The following is a 20730-nucleotide window of genomic DNA, read 5'->3' as shown; positions in this document are numbered from 1 at the left end:
GGAACATACTGTGTATTACTTTTGGGATTATAGAAACCACCTAAAATGTGAAATGAAAAGGGTAAATGAAAAATGTCTGTAAATACATTAAAGATTAAAACAAAGGCTGAGACCAGTGAAACGAACTGATCTTATGAATTAGTAATGAAAGTGCATTTACAGGTTATTGTCTTACTGGGGTCTGAGTTTTAACAGCTGCTGGTAGTTTAAACTAATAGAAGCCTGAATAGCCCATAATAATTTGAGTATTCATTGTGTTTATGGATTGTTTCTTAATGGGAGCCCTGAATAGTGTTGCCTTGCTTAAATTACCTCGACGTGTTGTTATAAAAATGGAATAAGTAAATAAATTTTGCAAACATGAAAGGTGCTTGCTGTCTCATTCTCTGTGTACACGTGATATAAAATTATATGCTAAGCTTACCGAGTAGTAGTTTTAAGAGTTTGAAACTTCATTTAGATCCCATGAGTACAAATAGTGAAAATGTCTTAAGTATGAAAAAGGGTGAAGTTGGTGTCGTAAACAGTATTGTAGGAGTATTTAGGTGGAATAGGAAGCCAACTGTTTTAGAAGCAGATGTTGTCATATAAGCAATGAATGCATTAATGATATGTCATTTTAATGCATTATTTAATTGGGTACAGGGTCCTTTGCTGGTTACATACTGTAACACTTTGTTCCTATACTTGGTTTTACTCTGTGTACTTGAAAACAAACTGCAGTTTCTTAAAACTATTCTAAAATTCAAATATTTAAATTCTCAGTTTAAATATTTTCTTAATTCGCTAGTCCTTTTTTCAGTTAGCTAAAAGGGAGAATGTTTTCCTGTGATCATAGATGATTATATTAGTTTAAAAACTAGTCCAGTTAAAGGATACAAAGTACAAAAACCTTTTTTGTTTCTACACAAAGCATACACATTTTTTCCTTTTATGCTCATAAGTGATTTTTAAAAATTTATTTTTTTTAGATATACATGTCAGCAAAGTGTATTTTGACTTTATACATACCCAGAGTATAACTTATTCTAATTAGGATCCCATTTTGTGGTTGAACATGATGTAGAGTTACACTGGTTGTATATTCATATATGCACATAGGAAAGTTATGTCTGGTTCATTCCACTATCTTTCCCATTCCCATTCCCCCTCCCTTCCCTTTATTCCCCTTTGTCTAATTCAATGAATTTCTATTCTCCCCCACCCTATTGAGTATTAACATCAACATATCAGAAAGAACATTTGACCTTTGGTTTTTTGGGACTGGCTTCTTTCACTTAGCATGATAGTCTCTCAATTTATCCATTTAATGGCAAAAGTCATAAAATCATTCTTTTTAATGGCTAAGTGATACTCACTTGTGTATATGTACCCATTTTCTTTATCCATTTAGCTGTTGAAGGGCATCTAGGTTGGTTCCACAATCTGGCTATGGTGAATTGAGCAGCTATGAACATTGATGTGGCTGTATCTCTGTAGTGTGCTGATTTTAAGTCCTTTGAATATAAACCGAGGAGTGGGATAGCTGGGTCAAATGGTGGGTCCATTCCACGTTTTCTGAGGCATCTCCACACTGTTTTCCAGAGTGGTTGCACCAATTTGCAGTCCTACCAGCAATGTATGTGTTACCTTTTCCCCCACCTCCTCGCCAACATTTATTGTTAGTTGTATTCTTGATAACTGCCATTCAACTGGAGTGAAATGGAATCTCAGTGTAGTTTTAATTTGCATTTCTCTAATGCTAGAGATGTTGAACATTTTTTCATATATTTGTTGACCATTTATATTTCTTCTGTGACATGCCTGTTCAGTTCCTTTGCCCATTTATTGGTTGGGTTATTTTGGGGTTTTTTTTTTTTTGGTGTTTTTTGAGTTATTTATATATCCTGGAGATTAATGCTGTTTCTGAGGTGCAGGTGGCAAAGATTTTCTCCCATTCTGTAGGCTCTCTCTTCATGTTCTTGATTGTTTGCTGTGCAGAAGCTTTTAAGTTTGATACCATTCTATTTGTTGATTCTTGATTTTACTTCTTGTGCTCTAGGTGTCTTGTCGATTTAGTTGGTTCCTAAGCCAACATGATGGAGAGTTGAGCCTGTATTTTCTTCAGTTAGGCACAGAGTCTCTGGTCTAATGCCTAGGTCCTTGATCCAGTTTGAATTGATTTTTGAAGCAGGCACATTTTAGGTAACTTTTTAAAAACTGCATCTGAAACACCACGTTAAAAGTACGTTAAGCATGTTATGTTACTCATTATTAAAATGATCTTAATAGTAATCACAAATTGATATTTTTCCTTTTACTTATATAAGGAAGAAAATTCAAAATAAGTTGAATTCATATCTCACTTATTAGGCACCGTGCTAGATACTTTGTAGAGATATAAAGAACTCATTTTCAGGGCTGGGGTTGTGGCTCAGTGGTAGAGCGCTTGCCTAGCATGTGTGAGGCACTGGGTTCAGTTCTCAGCACCACATGTAAATAAATGAAAAAAATAAAGCTATATCAACATCTAAAAATAGTTTTTTAAAAAAAGAACTCATCTTGAGGAGCTTGTGGAATTAAAGATGGGATAGGAAACATTTTTAAAATCATCAAGAAACAATAAAAGCTATATGGGAATAAATGCCAAGCAATGTGATAAAATTAAGAAGTGTCCCAGAAGTAAAAAGAATGAAAGTGCTAAATGTGAGGGTGCTCACATTTGATGATCTTAGAAGAAATCAGTTCCTTTGGTTACCAAGTGCCTGTCCTCTTTTTGGACCGAGGACATCCACCTGAATTCTGCTGACCTGTTTGTACTACAAAACCCCAGTCAGCCCCGCTGGGTAACCCGCATCGTGCTCCTCTGTTTCCAGGCATACTTCCGACAGGGTGTTGCCCTCCAGTACCTCGGACGTCATGCCGATGCCCTGGCAGCCTTCGCATCTGGACTGGCTCAAGACCCCAAGAGTCTCCAGCTTCTGGTGGGGATGGTAGAAGCCGCCATGAAATCTCCCATGAGAGGTAAATATGATGACAGTACTTGGTCAGACTTTAATTTAAAGTCAAATATTTGTAACCTTCTAAGACTTTAGGCTCAGAGACAGGAAACTGATAAGCTATCAAATTTGATGGGCTGGGAGTGCAGCTCAGTGGGGGAGCACTTGCCTAGCCTGGGTCAGGGCCTGGTTCAGTCCCCAGTATGGTGGGGTGAGACAGGTAGTCTCAGATTTCCTAGGACCTGATATCTTAGACAAAGGAAGATCAAGATGCACTGCCAGTAATTGACGTTAATGAGGCAGAAGAGTATGGAAGACCACTGGCCTGGACCTGGGACATATTCTTAAAGTATTCATTAACTAACTATATGACCATGAGTGGATGGATTGACTTCTCCAGATTTTAGGGTTGTTTAAATAATTTCTTTTTTTAGTTTTTGTAGTTCTGAGATTTTGTAATTCTAAATCACAGTACCTCTAATAGTAAATTGATTTCTTCAGATGAACCAATATACCTTCTAAAAATAAATAAGGGGAGACATTAGACAGGTATGTTAGACATGTGTACTTAACTAGAGGCAGTATCTAATAGTTTTCAGAGGAGCACTAAGAGATTGTGTTGAATTAAAAGGAGAGAGCAAAACAAGAAGAGTAGACATTAGTTTACATTTATTTTCTATTATTTTTCTATTTTATTGTAACCAGTATTCTGGAAAAACAAGAGAATGGATTGAAACGGTGCTGTGAAGGTTAAAGTAGTTCTACGGCCCCAAACAGATTTGCTTCATTTTGAGGAACATTGATTTTCTGTTTTTGTTTTTTGTTTTTTTTTTTTTCCTTTTTCTTTTGCCATGCTGGAATCGAACCTAAGGCCTTGTGCGTGCTAGGCTAGCACTCTACCACTGAGCTACACCCACAACTTGGAAACATTGATTTTTGAGGAATGAGCTGTTGGGAATATTTGACTGAAAGCATGTACCAGGTGTTGCCTTTGAGTGACAATGGAGTCACTAAGGTATATTCATGGCATTCAGAAGACAGCTAATAATGTATCACACTACTTAGATTATGTCAAGCAGAAGTCTGTTTTTTACTCAAAAATGATACGTTTTAAAAAATTTTTCATATGGGAGAATGAACCTAAAAGTTTCAGTGGTAGTATAATTTGACATTTTGTCTAGTTTGAAACGTTTGTAGCATTGGATAGTTTTAGATTGCTGACTACTATTGTACTTGGCTCAAAATATGTGCTAAATAAAAATGCAGTGAACTAAATGTTGCTGGTATGGTCTCTGGGCAATTCATATCTATACAACATATTTTCCTGAAAGTTAGGGATTTCATGTTTTAGAAAAAACGTGGTAAGAAAACCTCTCTTCATGCAATTTTATAAGCCACACAGAGCCGAGTCTTTGCTGCAGGAACCTAATGGCTTCTCCCACTGTGGGACCTGCTGTTAATAAACTCTGACTCAGAGCAGATGCGCTTTGGAGCTCCGCGGGAGGAGGGGAGGGGGAGAGATGGACAACAACAAAAAACAACCTCTCTTGTGTATTTTTTCCTAGCGTTTTCTCATTCTCTCCTTAAACCTCCAACAAAAAATATACATGAGATATTTTATTTAGTTCGTGAAGATACCACTTCTTTATTCAGGTGTTCCTGCTGCTGCCTTAGAATATTGGAGTGAATGTGTTGATATCAGCAGAATCAAACTTAGGGTTTTTCCTTTGAAGCAATTTGTTTAGATAAATGTAAGGAAATCTTCCCTGCTCTGCGAAAAATAGCTCAGAGCTGCTGTCACCCTTAGGGTTTTCTGTGCCTCCTTTGTGTCTTACAGTGAGTGACCTAAGGCCGACCCTGGAGAAGGCTGCTTCTTACAGGTGCCTGGGGCACTTCAATATTTTCTTCTCTTCCCTTAAGGCAATTTCATTTATCTGGTTTATTTTTAGCTTTGCCTTTACCATTGTATCTATTCCAGGTGGGCTTCTCCTAACAACATCTTACAGATTGTTGCTCTGCACACTGCTGTTCTGTGCATCATCCTATATATTTTTTAAAATGTTTTTATTAGTGCATTATAGTTATACATGATGGTGGGGTCCATTTTGGCATAATCACACATGCATGGAATATAATATGCTCCATTTCAGTCCCCAGTGCCTCCTTTTCCCTCTCCCCGTCCCTTTCCATTGCTCTTCCTCTCCTCTACTGGTCATCCGGCATCTTAATGACCTCTTTTTTTGTCATATGATTGTAATTTACAAACTCTGTCATCATTTGCTGCTAGTTTATTTACCCACCGTTTATTTTCCTTTCCTGTATCTTTATAAGTTTCTGCCGTTGTTACATGGCTAAGGAGTCTGGACACTTCACAGATAGCTCTTTTCTGTTGTATCGATTGTTTTTATTTTGAAATTATTATTATTATTATTATTATTATTTTGGTGCCTGGGATTGAATCTAGAGGCACTCAACCTGAGCCATATCCCCAGCACTTTTTATATTTTTATTTAGAAATAGGGTTTCACTAAGTTGTTGAGGCTTGCTTTGAACTCTTGAGCCTCCTGCCTCAGCCTCCCAAGCTGCTGGGATTTCAGAAGTATGCCATTGTGCCCAGCTGTTCTGTAATTCTTCAATGCATCAGAGAAAACTTTCTAGTTCAGGTACTTGTGAAAGCAAACAAAACTTCCATGACCACACAGTGTTTCTATGGTGGGTCTCTTTGGAAGTTTCAAGATTTCATTTTTCCGAAGGCAGGACCAACTTATGTTAATATACTCTGTTCCTATACAAATACTATATTTACCTATATTAAAACTAACTCGATATTTTATTATTGTTTCCCATATTTGTCAATGAATTAAATCTTTTAATTAATTTTTATAGTTTGATTCATGCTTACAAACTGGCTATCAGTTTAACTATTTCTCCATGTGCATATGGTTGTATTATTGTATATAATGTATTTCCCTTAAATCATTAATAAAATATAAAAGTAAGTATAAATATAAATTGGTACTCACATGATTTCTCAACTTATCCTTTGCTATTTTCCATTTCTTGTTTGTTTGTTCGTTTTGGATAGTCCTTGAGCAGTTTCAGTTATAGGATCTTACTGATGTTTAAGCCGAGTTGAGGTTGTAGCATCCTGCTGCTGCCAACCATTCATTTAATAATACAATTAGAAAGTGAGATTGAGTTTACCTTTATTTGTTCCTCTAAAGATGCCAGGGCTGCTTCTTGCTGAGGGTTCTCTTGTGTGTATTTCCTCTCCTTTTGTTGATTCAGTGATCTACAGTCTATTACATTTATGGGCTGTACCTGTTGTGTTTCTAACAGCTCCAGAGGATCCCAGGAAGCTGCTTTTATAAAATGCCAATGCAAAATGGCTATTGAATGCATTGGCTCTTCTCTCAGGGTCACCTGGGGCTCGCCTTTTATTTGCCTGGTTGTCCACCTTCAATAGACTCTTTCCCTGACTTTCTTTTAGATGCACTTTTCACAGGAGACCTGTTTTTGAAATGCTATGTTAGAAACTCAGGCTTCCTCCCAGCCAACAAGATTAGAATCTAATTCTAGCACTGCCATTTGCCAGTCCACTGACTGAGAAGGGCCCTATCCCCCTGTGCTCAGTCCTCCTCTATAGAGGGAGATGGTAGCACGCACCTCCTGATGTTTTGAGAGCCAGGCCCTAGAATGAAGGCAGCTCTGTAGGGTGCCTTCTGCTTTGCAGATGATGGTCCGCTTCTCACTGAGGAGTGGAAGCAGCAGCAGGATCAATCTGCTCTTGTGTTTTGATGGCAGAAGGTACACTTCCCAGTACACAAGGTTCTGCATATGAGCATTTGCTGAGAAGTTTCTCAAGGCATGAGCATTAGACAACTTGTTCCCTTTCATTCTCATCTCCAGATGTTCCCAGCTAACTCCCTGCAATTCTTGAAAAACACTGTGGTTTCCATTATGTGTCTGAATTCCCATTCAGACTTCCTCTGAGAAGCCTCCCCACACCTTCCCTTTAGAATCCCATAGCACCTTCTACCAATTCTAAGAACTCTGGCTTGAGAGCCATCTCATTATTTTATATTTTACCAAGAAAGAAGACACTGATGATTAAATGCTGGCAGAGACCTTTCTTATTACTTTTTATTTATATATATTGAAAGAACTCTTTTAGGCCTATTCAGATATAGTGGCAAAACATTGTGAAGCATCCTTAGTTCAGGAATCCCAAATTCAGAAATGTTAACACGTGAGTGAATGTACACCTCAGAAGTAATGAGGATCACGTGTCTCTCAGCTCGGTGTTTTATTGCCTTCTACTAGATCCCTACAAACTCTTCACATGTCAGGAAATGTGACTTTGTTTACCTTAAATTCTTAAAGGCTTTACATTTCAAAAACATACCTGTAGATCGATCAGTGTTGTGAAGGATCTTTTGTTCTTATGGAGCTGGTTTGACCTTGACTATTTCATGTATTATGCATAGATTCTGGAAAGAAAAACGTCTTAATAGCTATAGACTTCAAATCTCTGTTCTATCTAGCCTGACAAAAATCACAAAATTAGTCTCTTTTCTAAACACTCATGTTTACCCTAGAATAGGAATTAGAATAATAAAGCTGGAAAGAATCTTAGAGATCATCTATATATTTAAAAAAATCATCTTGCCATCTTTTTAATCAAAAGCATGTACAGGGGGCTGAGGATATGGCTCAGTTGGTAGAGTGCTTGCCTTGCAAGCACAAGGCCCTGAGTTCAATCCCTAGCACCACAAAAAAAAAGATTCTTGAGAGAATTAATAGTGACCATGAGATGAAAAATAAATAAGCCAAAGCTGTTTTTTAAAAAAAGAGACTGGCCTGGGCAACTTAGCAAGAACCTGTCTCAGAAACAAACAGGAAAACACTCATGAACATTTTTGGGGCTCGGGATATACTTCAGTGGTAGAGCACTTACATACTGTGTGCAAGGCCCTGGGTTCAATCCCCAGTACTGCAAAACAAAACAAAACAAAACAAAAACAAACCATGTACAACTGCTAATCACAGCTTCTGATTAGTGGATATGGACCAAAAGCAAAGAAATTTGACATTAAAATTTTCTGAAAATTTGCATACAGTGAAACAGACAATTCTGTGTATATAGCTGTACACATGCACAGGTGTGCACATACACATCCACATATCCAGTTATGTACATGTGCACATGTATAGATTTGTGTAACCATTGGCACAGTTACATTTAACAAAGCGGAGGGGACTGAGGCTGCTTGGCTTGGAAATTTAGATCTTTTCACCCACAACTGTTTTCTCCACCATTCCACATGAGCTTCTTACCCTGACACATGTTCTCTGGTCAGAAGCGGCCTGCTCAGCACTCTTCATTCTCTGCACCCGTCTTCTCACGCCTCTGTTTAGGACAAATCCTTTGCATCCTTTGACTGAGAGAAAAACAAAGACCTGTGAGTCTGGCCCTTTCTTCAGGAAATCAAGTTCTGCTTCCAGGAAGCTTTCCAGTCGCCACGCTGACCCTCTTCCTGTCAGCTTCACAGTTAGCTTCACGTTGGCATCCGTCCTCCAACGCACACACACTCTCTACAAGTGGGAATCTGCTCTTGTCCTTTTCATTTTTTCAATTTCATTTCATCTAGTGAAAACTTGTACAATTAAAGATTTTTTTCTCTTTTAGGAATCTTTGGACTGTTGTAATGTTCTCTTCTTTCTACTACTGTTGTACAGTTTTAGAGGCTTAATTAGATGGTTCTTTTTCTAACTTAGTCATGGTTGCTGTGGGAAAAAATATCTCCAAATGAAGCAAAACGTCTTTGCTGGCCATCATTGTGGGCTGTCAGAGTCTGAACAATCTTCCGGTATTTTAGGAATTCCCCATTTTATGCTTCTGCTTTTTGCCTTCTACTATAAGAGCTGAAAACATCAAATCCTAAGTTTCCCCACCTTTGAATTAGGAGCAGAAGGTTCAAAGAAGAAAGGACAGCACAGAATTATTTCTGGTGCTGGCGGGTGGCAACAGCGATGTCCCTTTTCCAAGGGTGGTGATCAGTGGTAGTGACAGCATTGCAGCTGTGGTGTCCCGTGTTGAGTGGCGGCAATTATGTTGCCTTCAGTAGTCAACTTTGGTGGCACGATTTCGATTGTGGGTTTGGAGGTTTGGATTTTCACCCTTCCCAAGAGTCACTGGGTATATTTCTCTTCTACTAAAACCAGCCAAGACTGGTTTCTGTTGCTGGAGCCTAAGAGTCTTGTCTGGTGTAGTTTCAGAGTCTGGGCTTAGAGCCCTGTAATGAGTTCTTATCTCGGATTCTTTCCAAGCTATCTAATGTTGGGTGAATCTCTTAAAAACTCTGATTCTTAACCTAGCTTGGGGTCGCACGCCTGTGATCCCAGAGACGGAGGCCTGAGACAGGAGAATTGAAAATTCAAGATCAGTCTCAGTAACTTAGTGAAACCCTGTCTGAAAATAAAAAGTAAAAAGGACTGCAGATGTAGCTTAGTGCCAGAGTGCCTCTGGGTCGAATCCCCAGTACCAAAAATAAAATAAAAACACAAACAAGTGGTTCTGGGCTTGGTGATGCACGCCTGTAATCCCAGGAGCTCGGGAGACTGAGGCAGGAGGATCACGAGTTCAAGGCCAGCTTCAGCAACTTAGTGAGACCCTAAGCAACTCAGTGAGCTCAAAGCAGCATAACGAGACCCTGTCTCAAAATAAAAAAATAAAAAGGGCTCAGTGATTAACCAGCCCTGGGTTCAATCCCTGGTACCAAACAAGACAAACCCCCAAACAAAACAGAACAAAAACAAGCTCAGGTTCCTCATTTCTAAAATGAGGGTATTGTTTAAAACATATTTTCTTAGTTGCCGATGAATTTATTTTATTTATTTATTTATATGTGGTGCTGAGGACAGAATCCAGTGCCTCACACATGCTAGGCAAGCACTCTACCTCTGAGCTACAACCCTAGCCCAGATGGGGGTATTTTAAAAGTCTTTCAGTCCTAAAAATCTATTATTTTTGTTTCTGTTAACTGGCCAATGGGAGGCTGCTGTGATCATCTCTGGCTGCCAAGTTCATCAGCAGGCACCACCAAAATTCTGCTCATGGCATCTCAGTGTGGTATTGTTCTGTTCTGGCAGTTCCTGGGTTCCTGTGTTGTACCTAACCCTATTGGTTAGCTGGTGTTTATGGGTACTGTGCACTGCTTGTGTCTTGACAGGTGTAAAAATGTTCTTTGTTCTCTGTTTAGTGATCTGATTGAAGGGAAAAAATGCTTTAGGCACCAGTAAGTTTCAAGGTTTCCGTGGTAATGTTGATTCAGGCGAGAGCCCCTTAGTGGAGAGTTGAGAAGTCATAAATTGTAAAAATTACATTTTAATGCAGTACTGTTGGCTAGGAGATTCAAGATTTAAAGAGACCAACTCTTGTATGGTTTTTTTACATGTGTATACTGAAACAACTAATGCGAGATAGTTTTTCAGGAAAGCTAACATCAAATGGTTGTGAGTGCCTTCTCCTTACAGGGCAATAGTTAATAGCTTTGTAATTGTCTTTAAAGAAAAATCAAAAGGGAGCCAGGGGAGAAGGAGCATGGAGGTCATCTGCACTCAAACCCGGCTCAGATCGAGACAATCCCTGTGCTTGTCGCCTTTAATCTATGTCCTTCACAGACACCACATGAAAATAAAATGAGATCAACAGTAATTTTATCTTCCATCTTACTTTACTAAACACAGATGATTTCTTTGTGGTCTTATTTGGTAATTTTTTTATTTGGGCAGATTGGCCTCAGAAGCAACAGTGGACATTGGGTTAACAGTGAGAATGATTGGCTTTTATTAGTAGAGCTTCCTTTATTGATCCTTCTAGGAAAAAATAAGGACAGGTTTTATTATTCAGTTATGCAAATTCAGGTTTTTTATAAAATACTTTTTAGATGTTGATGGACAGTTATTTTATTATTTACATGTGGTTGTGAGAATCGAACCCAGTGCTTCACACATGCTAAGCAAGCACTCTACTGGTGAGCTGCAACTCCAGCTCCTCAAATTCAGGTTTAATTAATGTTTATTGAATGTTAGGAATTTTCACCTATGTGGCAGTGGGGAGTTTTTTTGTTTGTTTGTGTTACCAGAGATTGAACTCAGGGGCACTCAACCACCAAGCCACATCCCCAGCCCTATTTTGTATTTTATTTAGAAACAGGGTCTCACTGAGTTGTTTAGTGCCTTGCTTTTGCTGAGGCTGGCTTTGAACACTTGATCCTCCTGCCTCAGCCTTCTGAGCCACTGGGATGACAGGCAGGTGTCACCATGCCTGGCACAGTGGGGAAATTTTAAAATCACATGCCCACATTTTACCACTTGCTAAAGTTATTCTAACAGTTTAAATAGACCTACAGTGACCCTCAAATTGTCTGGGAAAATATTTCAAAAATTGACATGTGGAACAATTTTTAAATAATTAATGACCAAATTGTGCAATACTAACTATAAAAGTACAAAACAAGCTTAGCTACAAGAATTAATGCAGGTGGGAGGAGCCGAGGATGCTAGCCCCAGAGATGGGGCTTGAAGATGCAGTTGCAGTGTTTGGAGGAGGCAAGACAGAAAAGAAGTATTTGGGGAACATGGCCTATCATGGTGGCAGGAGACCAGAAGAGAAGAGGAGCGTGGCCAGCACATTCGAGAGCAGGAGAAGGAACTGCTGAACCAGGCAGGTGCTTCCAGTTACATGGATGAGTGGGCAGTAAGCAGGGCACCAGGTTATAGGGCGAGGATTTGGACTTGAACTGGGTCATAAACGTGTGTTTCTAGAGTGTAGTGGAGTTTTGTGTATAGTCCTGCATTCTCCTCTTTTCTTTTTCTTCAGACTCCCTGGAACCCACTTATCAGCAGCTTCAGAAAATGAAACTGGACAAGAGTCCCTTTGTGGTCGTGTCTGTGGTTGGGCAGGAACTCCTGACGGCTGGCCATCATGGGGCCTCAGTGGTTGTCTTAGAAGCTGCTCTGAAGATTGGCACCTGCAGCCTCAAACTGAGGGGCTCTGTTTTCTCCGCCCTGAGCAGTGCTTACTGGTCTCTCGGGAACACAGAGAAGAGCACTGGATACATGCAACAGGACTTGGACGTAGCCAAGACCTTAGGTAGAGTCACGCTTCTCTCCTTCATTTCAGTGCAGAAAGGAAACAAAGCAGATTAACCTGACATGCATGGGAACAGCTTGTACCATGAAAAGTGGGTGTGTCTCTAGAACATTCCCGGTTTCGGAGTACTCATGACTTTAGGGCTTCTCGTATAACAAGGTACCGAGGTTCCCAAAGGGCGAAGAGAGGTGGATTAACATATTCATTGACTTCCCCAGAGATTTGTGCTCACTAATTTAATTTCCCAAATGATGATATTGGAGGGTAAATCTTTTGTCTTAATTCTAATTTTTGGCACCAGGAGAATACGTCATTTTGTTAATGGAGATAGGACAGTTTAGGAGTTAAAAACATGTACTATGGAGCCAGACTGCTGGGTTTAGTGGCTGTGATATTTCCTAGCTGTGTGATTTTAGATAAACTTCCTGACCTCTCTGTGCCCCAGTTTCCTCACTTATAAGATAAGTATGACTTATGACTATGATGGTCATCATGATGATTATTTAAGGACATACAAGATGGCAGGAAGAGCAAGGATATGGTGAATTACCACCAGTGTACTTGTAAGGAAGCAGTGGGTTATGTAGGTTTGAAATCAAATGACTGAACCAACAAGCTGATAATTGTTCAGAATCAAAGGTCATTAGCAGAGAAATGAGGAGATTTAAACAGCAGCTGGTTTGTGTCGGGGTCTATAACCTCTCATTTCCAGGACACCCAAGTGCCTGACTGTAGTTGTATGTTACAGCAATCATAAGAGCTGTCCAGAGCTTTAAGTTCTAGAACGTTAACTTCCCATATAGGGTCTTGTGGAAGAGGCAAATACTTAAAGAAGAAAGGTAAATGAAATCTGAGCTAGCAAGTCTGTACCTCTTAAATTAAGATGACCATTATATATCACAACTAATGCTATAACTTAGAGAAATCTTACCTTTTTTTTTTGATCCAATGCAGGTGACCAGACAGGAGAATGCCGAGCTCATGGGAATCTGGGCTCTGCATTCTTCTCCAAAGGAAACTACCGGGAGGCTCTCACCAACCATCGGCATCAGTTGGTGCTCGCCATGAAGCTCAAGGACCGGGAGGTAGGAGCTCACCCGTAGATGAAATGTTTTTCTTAAACAGCCTGACTTCCTTTTATCTGCTCAAAAAATGTTTCAGATATCTTAAAGTATTACTTTCTGAACTTGATCGTCACTGATTCCTCCTTTCCTTGACCACCAGGTGTTAGATGTCCGCTGCACATAGGCCCTGGGTTTATGGAGATAAATAAGAACTTGTCCCTGTCCTCAGGACCTGACAGCTTGGTCAGAGCATTGTTCTTATTCTCTTCAAATGTACCATGAAGTCGACACATAAAATTAGGAAAAACTGTACATTGTGACATATTCATTAAATTGTAAGAAGGTGCTTTCTTTGAGGTCAGGTATTACTACTGCAACTTCTTTGTATTATTTCTTCAGGGGTCTTTGACTCTTATGATGGAAACATATTAAGTTCATTCATAGACCTGAATTATAATGATACATATTATCCTAGTCTTTATTAGCAAAATGGAATGTAATATTCCCAAAAGGTGGTATTTAGTAGATGTGACTTGGGTAACAAACACCTGCACTTCTTCTCTTCATGGAAAGAGGATGAATCTGGAGTCAGTAGAGTCAGCTCTGTGCCCGGCTGCAGTCCTTCCTGGCTGAGGGGTCTTGGGGAAGTGGTTACTAGCTCCTCCTTTTCTCCTGTTTTCTTTTTCAGGAAGTGAAGGGTATTTTGTTTATCCCACTCACAGTTGTGGTAGGGTTATAAACATACACCTGAAGTGCCTAGTTCAGTGCTTGGAATTCCATATGGCATTCCATAAAAATTTCATAAATGATAGTTTTTATTATGATATTAATAGAGAAGAAATGATTACTAGCAGAGGCAACAATAAGTTTATGACTCAATTTGTATGTCGAGAAATATGTTTAGTTATATTCCTATCTCAGAATTCCACTGTGGGACATCATAAAGATTAATTATATTATTTAAATGATCCAGCAGCTCCAGGTCTCTGAAATATGGTCAGGCACCAAGAGCTGAAGGACTTGGTGAAGAAACAAAATGTCTTTGAAAACCAATAAGAGCCAGATGTGGTATGCACCTGTAGTCCAGCTCCTGGGGAGGCCGAGGTGGGAGAAGCACTTGAGCTGCGGAGTTCAAGTCCAGATTGAAGGACGAGATAGCAAGATCCGTCAGAGAACAAAGAAGCCAGCTACCAGCAGGGACCACACCAAAGGGCAGTGGACTTAGCAGTTCCTGTCTCCAGAGAGCCGGCCCCAGCGTTTTTCTCATCACCCTTATTTTACCAACAGTTCTTATGAGCCACATGATCTGATTTCTTGATGTTCTGGGAATGAAAGAGGAGCCAGATTTCTAGAGACAGATACGCTGCTGGCCTTAAGAAGTGAGAGCCAGGAACAGGAACCCAAACCGCGCAGTTATCTACAGGGGCCATTTAGTAAAGCGACAGAGAGCTGTGAACTCGGGAGCTGCTTCTGTGCTCTTCTCCCCTCACCTTCAAAAGGTGCAAATCAGCCAATTCCTGGATAGGGAGCAAAGACTTTTCACTAGGGTCACAGTAATGCCAGAGAGATCAGAAAGGAGAGTCGAAAACTTTCCGCCCTCCCTCTGCTCAGAAGTGTGATTTTCTACCACCTGTTTTTTCTGGACTTTGTAAACCACTAATGTGTGTATTTTTTTCTTCTTATTCTTTTAATTGGTGCATTGTAACTATCCATAATGGTGGGATTTGTTGTTACATGTTGTTCATGAACACCATATAACAATTCAGCCAGTATCATTCCCTGGCGTTTCCCCTTTCCCTCCCCCCCTTGCCCCCCCACCGGTCCCTTTTCCCTAATCTACTAGTAGATTCCCCTTTGGTTCTCATGAAACAAACCCCATCACCCCCCAGGGTGAAATGTTCTTAAGAAATCATTGAATTATGAAGACAGGGGCCCTGAGAGGATACGGTGCTTTTACCTCCTCTAAGCATCTCATCTTAGAGTTGCCACCTATCTTAGGTGACTCTTTCCCCTTCTGTCACCCCTTGCCTGGCCACACTGCCATAGTTCACAAGCCTGCCTATCGGCAGCTTGCTCCATGCTTAAGAGAGCAACCCTGGGGCTGACTTTTAAACCCGCTTCTTTCTTACCCAGTGGGAAGATAGAGAATATCCAGCCACACATGTTTGTCTAAGTGGAATAATTCCATTCATTTGTCTTCTTAAAGATTCTAATTATTAGGTGTGTGTGGTGGCACATACCTGCAGCCCCAGTGACTTAGGAGGCTGGGGCATGAGGATCACAAGTTCAAGGCCAGCCTTAGCAATTCAGTGAGGCTCTGTCTTAAAATAAAAAATAAAAAGGGCCAGGGATGTGGCCCAATGGTAAAGCATCCCTGGGTGAAATCTCCGGTACCAAAAGAAAGTTTCCCATTATTATCTCTTTAATAATCCTAACAACCCTCTAGCGACTATTCCCCCTTCATGCTGGCCCACGTGGATTGTCACTTGGCTGAAGGAAGCTTCACCCCAGCCAAGCTCGTTCTGAGATGTCACTGCTGGTAGCCTACACTCCTGCCTGGTGCTGCTCAAGCTTGTTTATCTGATTCCTTATCCGATCTTTGCAGTTTCCCTTTTCTCATGCTATGTCTCTCTTCTGTTGTGTTTGTCTTGAGTTATAAGATAGAATTTGTTTTCTTGAAATTTAATGTTATTTTCTCACCACTTAATTTTTTGTTGATAAAATGTATTTCCTATATCTGAGACATAGTTCAATGACACTCTCAGAAGCCTTTTCTTTTTTTGGTGTGGTGATATCTGCTCTCTCAGCAAGTCTCACGTGTACAACCTGGTGTATTAACTGTACCCTGCTGTACACAGAGCTCTAGACTTGTTCATGCTCCGTAACTGACACGTTATGCCTTTTAACCAACGTCTCCCTGTTCCACTTGCCTCGTACACATAACCGCCCTTCCATCTACTCTCTGCTTCTATGAATTTGACATTTTTAGATTCCACATTACTGAAATCTTACGGTATTTTTTTTTCATGTGTCTAACTTATTTCACCTAACACGAAGTCCTCCAAGTTCAGCCAGGCTGTTTCAAAAGGCAAGATTTCCTTCTTTTTTTTTAAGGCTGAATAATATTGTGGTGTGTGTGTGTGTGTGTGTGTGTGTGTGTGTGTGTGTGTGTACACCACAATATCTTTATTCATTTGTTGAGGGACTCTTAGGTGGTTTCCATATCTTGGCTATGGTGACCCATGCTCCAGTGGACATGGACATTTCTCTCAGTTTTAAAGATTGTTTTTCAGTCCTGCATGTTACCTGCCTGTGATTAACAAGTCTTTATTCTTATATCTCTGAAACCAATACCAATTGATAAGACTAGAGTTAATATTGGTTCAGAACTTAGAAGAATATACAAAGGGCCTAAAAGGGAGTGTTAAATAACAGATGTTTTATTTAGGTTTAAAGTTTTAGTTGACCACTCTCTGGGACTCCATTAAGTGTGGAATCTAATCTCACAGTATGCCCAGGGCCCAGGGTCTGGCCTGTGTGGTCTGAGGTTGCTCCCCTTGAGTGGACTACATTCTCTTTGAGGCAACCCTTTAGCGTACAAAAATGTTAAAATGTGCTTGACAATAAACAACAAATACTGTCTTCTTCAATTCGAGATTTTGGAATTCTAGAGGAGCCAGGGACTTGTATAAACTTGAGGAAGCTTAATTAAGCAGCTGCAGCTCTGAATGGGCTCTCAAACCTGGTCAGCACATCTGTTGTGCTTTGCTGAATGATAAAAGTTCATCAGTAGAGTCACAGAATCTTGGAGTCAGGAAAGTCACAGAATCTGGGTTTTTTTCAAAAGTTAATATTTATTAGTTCTATCCAATTACATAAGAAATACATGAAAATAGTCAGCCATAATATATCACAATGTTAATAGTTTGGGGTATTCTCTTTTGGTCGTATACACAGTTATACTTGTTTATTTAAACCAGAATTGAAGTCCTGTTGTGGGACTGTTTCATGATGTGATTTTTTAAAAACGTTTTCCCCCACTTAATTTTTTAAAAGATCTCTTTGTTTTATTAATAAAATACTGAAAGTCTTGTGGCTTTACATATATATCTTTTTTCATCTGTCCCCCTCCTATTTTATATTTAGGTTTTTTGGCATTGTAGGATAGGAGAAAACATTCCTGTAGATAGGTCTTTGAACACACTGTGCCCTTGGCTTTGGTTAAATTGTTAGAAATGGACTTGTCTGGGAGAGCACCCTGTCTCCCCTTGGACATAGGACTTATCACTCAGTCCTCAGTGTCCCACATCCCCTTTCCCACCCCTGACAGTTCGGAGCATTGGAATGAAAACTGGAAAGTCAGTTTGGTAAGTTCAAAAAAGTAGTGTTTTAGGGTTTTCAAGATGGTGGACTAGAGGGTGGCTGCATTTCATGTTGCTCCAGGACTCAGGATTCAAAGGAGGAGATATTGAGAGACTTGGGACCAACGTAAAGCAGCCGAGTGAGTCTCTCCCGTTGGGGAGGCGTCCCAGATGGGGCGGTAGTCCCGGAACACAGGGAACATTGTGAAGTAGAGCTGCTGGCGAGACACCCCTCCCCCCGCTGGAGCAGTGAACTCGGACAACTGGGAGCATCGTAGAGGAGGCTGCTCAGCACAGTGCTGGGACTCGAAGCAACCACTGGGGCTCTGGGCGGCAGCCCAGAGGAGGAGCTATGTTGCGAGCTGTTTGGACTCAGAGTGACCACTTCTGAACACCGGGGCCTGCCCGGAGGAGGAGGAGGAGGAGGAGGAGGAGGAGGAGGAGGAGTGCGGCCGCTTGGACTCGGAGTGACTGTACCAGAGCTACAGGCGGTTGCCAGAGGAGGAGCTGTGTGGCGAGCTGTTTGGACTCAGAGAGACCGCTTCTGAACACCGGGGGGCTGCCTGGAGGAGGAGGAGGAGCGCGGCGGGTCACTGGGACTCGGAGCGATTGTACGGGGCTCCAGGTGGCTGCTCAGAGGAGGGGCCGCATAGCCAGGCGATTAGGTGCAGAGCAGGGTCCCAGGAGTCTTCCCTGCCGGGTGAGGTTTTCCCACAAGGATGGTAAAACCAGAGACACAGGCCCAAACAGGCCTTGCCTCAGCACGCAGCCTAGTTCCCCTTTGGATGACCATTGGTCAACAAGTGGAGGCACCTCTTTTCCACTAGCAGGGAATATACCCCACCTGAAGGCCACCACCCCTAGAGAGGCAGCTTCCTTGTGGAGCACCGCACTATCAACTTCCTCCAAGACTTCAGCCCACTGAAGGCTAAGGGGGGATATACTAGAAATCTTCAGGGACATTGTAAGTCAATAGAGGAAATCTGCAATATCTCAGCGGTCCACTGATACCTGAACAATATGAGAAAACAAGGAAAGAAATGCCCCAAACAAATCTAGATGTTACATCAATAAAACCCAATGACAGCATGGCAGAAGAAATGACAGAAAAGGAGTTCATATTGTACATAATTAAAATGATCAGGGAAGCAAACGATGAGATGAAAGAGCAAATGCACGCACTGAATGATGAGATGAAAGAGCAAATGCAGGCATTGAATGATCGCACCAATCGACAGTTAAAAGAGCAAATACAGGAAGCAAAAGATCATTTCAATAAAGAGTTAGAGATAATGAAAAAAAAACAAACAGAAATCCTTGAAATGAAGGAAACAATAAACCAAATTAAGAACTCCATAGAAAGCATATCCAATAGGATAGAACACCTGGAAGACAGAATCTCAGACATTGAAGACGAAATATTTAACCTTGAAAACAAAGTTGAACAAACAGAGAAGATGGTAAGAAATCATGAACAGAATCTACAAGAACTATGGGATATCATGAAAAGGCCAAATTTAAGAATTATTGGGATTGAGGAAGGCCTAGAGAAACAAGCCAAAGGAATGAATAATCTATTCAATGAAATAATATCAGAAAATTCCCAAATCTGAAAAATGAAATGGAAAATCAAGTTCAAGAGGCTTATAGGACTCCAAATACACAAAATTACAACAGACCCACACCAAGCCACATTATAATGAAAATACCTAACGTACAAAATAAAGACAGAATTTTAAAGGCTGTGAGAGAAAAGAACCAAATTACATTCAGGGGCAACCAATACGGATATCAGCAGATTTTTCAATCCAGACCCTAAAAGCTAGAAGGGCCTAGAACAACATTTTTCAAGCCCTGAAAGAAAATGGATGCCAATCAAGAATCTTATACCCGGCAAACCTTACCTTCAAATTTGACGATGAAATAAAATCCTTCCATGAAAAACAAAAGCTAAAAGAATTTACAAAAAGAAAGCGGCATTACAGAACATTCTCAGCAAAATATTCCATGAGGAAGAGATGAAAAACAAAGAAGCAAATCAGCAAAGGGAGGAATTATCCTAAAGGAATTGTCAAATAAAGGAGGAACCAAGTCGTGTCAAATAAATAAATAAATAAATAAATAAAATAAAATAAATGAACCAAATGACCGGGAATACAAATCATATCTCAATAATAACCCTGAATGTTAATGGCCTGAATTCATCAATCAAAAGACATAGACTGGCAGATTGGATTAAAAAGAAAGATCCAACAATATGTTGCCTGCAAGAGACTCACCTCATAGAAAAAGATACCCATAGACTAAAGCTGAAAGGATGGGGAAAAATATACCATGCACATGGACTCAGCAAAAAAGCTGGAGTATCCATCCTCATTTCAGATAATGTGGACTTCAAGCCAAAGTTAGTCAGAAGGGATAAAGAAGGACATTTCATACTGCTTAAGGGAAGCATAAATCAGCAAGATATAACAATCATAAACATCTATGCCCCAAACAGTGGCTCATCCATGTATGTCAAACAAATCCTTCTCAATTTCAGAAATCAAATAGACCATAACACAATAATACTAGGTGATTTTAACACACCTCTCTCACCACTGGACAGATCTTCCAAACAAAAATTGAACAAAGAAACCATAGATCTCAATAACACAAACAATAATTTAGACTTAACAGACATTTATAGACTATACCATCTAACCAAGAGCGAATACACTTTCTTCTCAGCAGCACATGGATCCTTCTCTAAAATAGACCATATATTATGCCACAAAGCTAATGTTAGCAAATACAAGAAGATACACTACCTTGTATTCTATCAGATCATAATGGATTGAAATTAGAAATAAATGAAAGAGTAAAAAACAAACTACTCCAACACCTGGAGATTAAACAATATGCTATTATACGATGAATGGATAACAGAAGATATTAGGAAGGAAATTTAAAAATTCTTAGAGGTAAATGAGAACAAAGAAACATCATATCAAAATCTCTGGGACACTATGAAAGCAGTACTTAGAGGAAATTTTATTTCATGGAGTGCATTTAATAAAAGAAGTAAAACTCAACAAATAAACGACCTAACACTACAGCTCAAAGCCCTAGAAAAAGAACAGACCAGCACCAAAAGTAGTAGAAGACAGGAAATAGTTAAACTCAGAGCT

General features: G+C 40.1%; 1 protein-coding gene across 6 annotated transcripts in view; it reads left to right on the top strand.

The window, feature by feature from the left end:
- The window catches only part of TTC28 (tetratricopeptide repeat domain 28), a 603016-nt gene that overhangs the window by 319532 nt on the left and 262754 nt on the right, over nt 1–20730 (top strand). For all 6 annotated transcript variants that reach the window (XM_079151218.1, XM_079151219.1, XM_079151217.1 and 3 more), the window contains 3 exons: nt 2856–3003; nt 11863–12135; nt 13090–13220. In XM_079151218.1, coding sequence (XP_079007344.1) covers nt 2856–3003; nt 11863–12135; nt 13090–13220 — 552 coding nt within the window. The remainder of the gene's footprint in view (nt 1–2855; nt 3004–11862; nt 12136–13089; nt 13221–20730) is intronic.

The sequence above is a fragment of the Sciurus vulgaris genome, assembly GCF_902686455.1.
Source record: "Sciurus vulgaris genome assembly, chromosome: 8".
In the NCBI taxonomy this organism is placed as follows: Eukaryota; Metazoa; Chordata; class Mammalia; order Rodentia; family Sciuridae; genus Sciurus; species Sciurus vulgaris.
Note: the sequence above shows the minus strand (reverse complement) of the source record. Positions and strands in the feature narration are given on the sequence as shown.